This window comes from Myotis brandtii, unplaced genomic scaffold (assembly GCF_000412655.1).
Source record: "Myotis brandtii unplaced genomic scaffold, ASM41265v1 scaffold14, whole genome shotgun sequence".
Taxonomy (NCBI): domain Eukaryota; kingdom Metazoa; phylum Chordata; class Mammalia; order Chiroptera; family Vespertilionidae; genus Myotis; species Myotis brandtii.
Window position 1 is genome coordinate 780,465 of NW_005354999.1, and position 2,637 is coordinate 783,101.

At 34.5% G+C, this 2,637-nt stretch overlaps 1 protein-coding gene across 5 annotated transcripts in view; it reads left to right on the plus strand.

Annotated features, from left to right (window-relative positions):
• The window catches only part of MAP9 (microtubule-associated protein 9), a 29,261-nt gene that overhangs the window by 9,968 nt on the left and 16,656 nt on the right, over positions 1–2,637 (plus strand). For all 5 annotated transcript variants that reach the window (XM_014535212.1, XM_005860773.2, XM_014535215.1 and 2 more), the window contains exon 7: positions 844–1,085. In XM_014535212.1, the coding sequence (XP_014390698.1) occupies positions 844–1,085 (242 nt within the window). The remainder of the gene's footprint in view (positions 1–843; positions 1,086–2,637) is intronic.

Consider the following 2,637-nt stretch of genomic DNA (forward strand, 5'->3'; position numbering starts at 1 on the left):
CCTATTGCATGAATCTCTTCGTGCAACGGGCCTCTAGTAAATAAATAATATAATAATAAATAATAATGCAAAAATAAACTGCCTTTAGTGCCCCCTTGGTATCAGAGGCAACACTGCATCTTAGTGGGAATAAAACTCTTTGCAGTGGTTCTCAACCTTCTGGCCCTTTAAATACAGTTCCTCATGTTATAACCCAACCATAAAATTATTTTCGTTGCTACTTCATAACTGTAATGTTGCTACTGTTATGAATCATAATGTAAATATCTGATATGCAGGATGGTCTTAGGCGTCCCCTGTGAAAGGGTCGTTCGACCGCCAAAGGGGTCGCGACCCACAGGTTGAGAACCGCTGGGTGGCTTTACTCTCTGTGTGGTGGACTATACTAGAGTGACATGCATTCTTGGTTCTCCCTGCACCTATACAATTTTACATCTGCACTACTGAGAACTGTAGTAGCATAGATATGTGTGTCTCCTACTTACAAAGCCTCTTGTTACAGCTAAGAAACAGGCTTTTGAAGACCATTGGTATTGCCATCTGACTTACTTGGTTTACAGATCAACAAGCGCTTTTGGTGTGTCTTCAGTAGGGTAGTTATTCCATTCTGTTTACTAATTTTCTAAGCATTTGGTACATCGATGTTTTAGTAGGTTGAGTAACAATTTTCTCTTTTGTAGATCACTGGAATAAAAGTTTATTCAAGTTGAATATGATAGTTTCTGCATATTTTATTTTGCAAGAAAAAGGGATTAATGACATCTAGTGGAAAGCAAATGAATCTCTTATCCACCTTGTTAATTTACAATGGAGTTTTAGTGCTATTACTCTGTCTCAAAATAGATCAGAATGAAGAATTCACTGAAAACCATCATTCCTTGAAATCAGACAAAAATGAAGATAATTCATTTTTGATAGACTTTGTTACTTCTGCACTTGAGAAATCCAAGGAAGGGCAAGTGACTTCTGATGACCTTGAAGAAAACAAGGAGAAAGCTAAATTGGAAATGAATGATGACTTAACTGTTGATCCACCACTATCTCAGCAGAATTTAAGATCTACCAGTGCAACTGAATCTGCAAAGGTATTAATATAAAATTATACCTTTTATATTTTAAAGCTCAAAATACAACTTTATTTTGTTTTCCATGTTTGATACTTCTGAATTATCTGTGGAAAACTCATCTTTGATTGTGGTATTATCAAGTGGTTCTTAATTAATTCAATAGAATTTTAACTTCAGGGGAGGTTTCAGTGAATATAATAAAACTTATTTTTTTCATTAAAATTATCAGAAGTATATGGTAATATACTTTTAAATGTATCAGAAATACGTACACATAAGTGGATAGGTTTCTATAGGTCTTCATTTAAAAAAGCAGCCATCTGGAACAATTGCCAAGGTTTTAATTAGTGTAAGTTATTCCTTTGGATATCATCTTTAAACATTTTACAAATTTTAATGAAAATCTTTAAGAAGAAATGTTTATCAATATCCATGTGTGTTAAAATGGATGGACAGGGTCATTATCAGAAACATTTTATTATAACCTTGAGAACCAAATCTGTGGTGTGTAGGATATTTTGTCCCTATGCTGCATTGCACCAGAGTGCTGTACTTTTAAAATTTATGGCATAGCAATTTTAGTCTGCATTTCTCCTGAATTTAGTCTTTATCACTTATAGCTGCAGTTGACTGTTGGCTATGTATATTTATTATTGGGAAAGATTACAGTGCTAGCTGAAAACTTGTGCTTGAATAGGACTTTATTATAATACAGACTATTAGCTTTTTATTAAAATGTATAGAGAAGGTTCATTAAGCCTTGTTTCAGATATATTGTCCTTAACCACGTACCTTAGGAAAAAAGAGAATGCCAAATTAGGGATATGTTTACATCTGTAATGCTAGCAATTCATCTGTCTGTGTAGAGTAAAAAAGTTATTCCTAAAAAAGAAAGAAGAGTATTCTGGAATTTATAGACAGAATCTTAGAAATGTCTAACAGAGGTCATTCTAAATGAAAACAGGTAATTTACATATGACAAGATCATAACATATTTCTTTTAATTGAATCTATCCTTGGCTTTATTCTTACTTGCTACTGAGTGATCTTTCTTATGTGGGAATTAAATTGCTCCCTTGCTAAGGTCTCTGTTGGATTCTCATCGTGAGAATAAATGTGAACTTCTCACTATTCCCTAAAGATTTCCAGGGATTCTTTCTGGACCACATATTCCTCCTCTCTCTGCATTGTCCACTGGGCTTCAGCAGCATTCATCTCTCTCTGTTTCTCAAAATTACCAAGCTCTATTCCTTCTCAGGCTTTTGGCACTTACTGGTCCTTCTTTTCACCTTCTTTCAGGTGGCTCCTTTCTACTGTTCATTTTTCTTAGCTCTGATGCCAAGTCCTCATGGAGGCCCTCCCTCTTCTCCACTCCAGTCACTCTGTCACTGGACTCTTTCATGAGTCACTTTTGTTTATCTTTTTACTAGTGGCCTGGTGCATGGATTCGTGCACATTGAAAGGAAATTAATTAGAAGAAAGATTTGTGTGGTAATTACATTACTGCAAAAAATTACATGCCAAAATAGTATATATAATATCTACACTAATAAAAGAGAAACATGGTAAT